The sequence below is a fragment of the Thalia democratica genome, chromosome 2, assembly GCF_965202585.1.
Source record: "Thalia democratica chromosome 2, ktThaDemo2.hap1.1, whole genome shotgun sequence".
NCBI lineage: Eukaryota > Metazoa > Chordata > Thaliacea > Salpida > Salpidae > Thalia > Thalia democratica.
Window position 1 is genome coordinate 16,270,053 of NC_139166.1, and position 1,780 is coordinate 16,271,832.

Below are 1,780 nucleotides of genomic sequence, written 5' to 3' on the forward strand. Positions count from 1 at the left end.
TTTAATAAAATTAAATTAAAGAAATATGTTTTTATTTTTAGGGATAAATACTAGCTAATTACAATCATACATGGTATAATTAAATTTTTTACATTCTACCTAAAAAACGTTTAACTTTTTTTCCTTTTTAGATAAAATATAACAACTTATAAATAAATTTCAAGATAAAATCTCTGAAGTAATTGTAACATGCATTTAATGTTTTTTTTACTAGGTATTAGTTATACTAAAAGTAGCTTTTTAAAGCATATCTCATTTTAATCACATAAAGACTTTTCTTTTTACAGCTATTTTTAAGCTATAAAATATTTTGAGAAGTAGTCATGAAAAGTAGAAAAACTAAAGAAGTTTTTCTTAAAAAGAAAAGAAAATGTTTAAAACACTCATTTATTGTGGAAAAACGCTTTTCACAGGCAGCCCCAAAATCGCAAGTTAAAGCTTTCAACTCCAAAACTGCCAAACTAAATGCTCATAAGCACCAGCTAAGCAGAAACAAAAACGTCATAAGCGCTGACGTCGAGTACATCAAAGAACAGAAAACGATAAATAAAGCATTGCACTATAACGTTAAACTAAAAAATTGGCCTGTTGAAGCGAGCTTTTGGGTACAAAAAGTGAATTGTGCAAGCTAGGATGTACCAGGCAAAAAATAGTTTCGATAATGAAATACTAAACAACATCAAAGAGTATTATTTCCGACGAAAGAAAACTCAAAGGGCCAAAATGGTTTTAGAGGAAAAACGGTTATATAGTTTCACTGGGGGTTTTCCTTACATAGCTCTTGAAAACGAAGTGGACCTAGACCAGTTTCCAAATAATTTTAAGTTTAAACAAACCAAAAGGCTCAAAAAAAAGGAAAAACATATGAAAAATTGCAGCTGCATAAAATGCGACAATTCTTGCCCTTGCATCAAGAACAAGGCAAACATGACTTATAACGAACAAGGCCTCCTTAAAGTTGATGAATCACACCAAATAAACAGAGTATTTGAGTGCAACAGCGCTTGTAAATGCCCGGAAAACTGTGTCAACAGAGTAGTACAAAGAGAAAGTAGATGCAAGCTGTGCATCTACAAAACCCAAAGCAAAGGTTGGGCAGTCAAGACTCTTGAAGAAATCCCAAAAGGGGCGTTTGTGTCAGAATACAAAGGAAACGTTATAGATGAAAAGGAATACGATAAAAAAGGCAACAAAAATGGGTTGTACGGATATGAGACTCCACAAATGGACAGGCGAAAGAGAAATAAAATAATTGATGCTTCAAAGCATGGAAATGAGGCCAGATTCGTCAACCACTCTTGCGACGCAAACTTGGTGGAAGTACCAGTTTTTGTAAACTCATCAGTGGCGAGGTTGTGTTATTTCGCCAAAAGAGATATAGAAGTAAATGAAGAGCTCACTAACGACTACCTGGTGGAAATAAACAAAAATAAGAAAAAAAAGTATAACTGTGGCGCTAAAAAATGCAGAGGCTACTTCATGTGAAGAAGTTGAACTTCTACTTTTAAACTAAATTCGTTGTGTGATAAAAACATTGCTGCATAAACGTTTGAATACTTTAGTTTAAATGTTTTATAAAGTTTAAAACTTTAGTGAAAAAGTAATTTAAAACTTAAGTTTTGTTTTACGTATTAATTTTATGATATGCACAACTTTTTAAAATAAAGTAAATACATCTAAGCTAAAAATTAATAAATTGAGTTTGAACTTTCTTTAACATTAGAGTTGTATTGTTTAAATATGAAATAGTTCTATTTCAACAGTGAAACTATAAGTTTTA

General features: G+C 31.1%; 1 protein-coding gene across 1 annotated transcript; it reads left to right on the top strand.

Moving 5' to 3' along the window:
* The first annotated feature begins 864 nt into the window (after positions 1-864).
* Positions 865-1,485, top strand: LOC145850087 (histone-lysine N-methyltransferase SETMAR-like). The gene has a single exon (XM_082955233.1). It carries the CDS (start codon positions 865-867, stop codon positions 1,483-1,485), a length of 621 nt encoding a protein of 206 aa, XP_082811359.1.
* Positions 1,486-1,780: the final 295 nt, after the last annotated feature.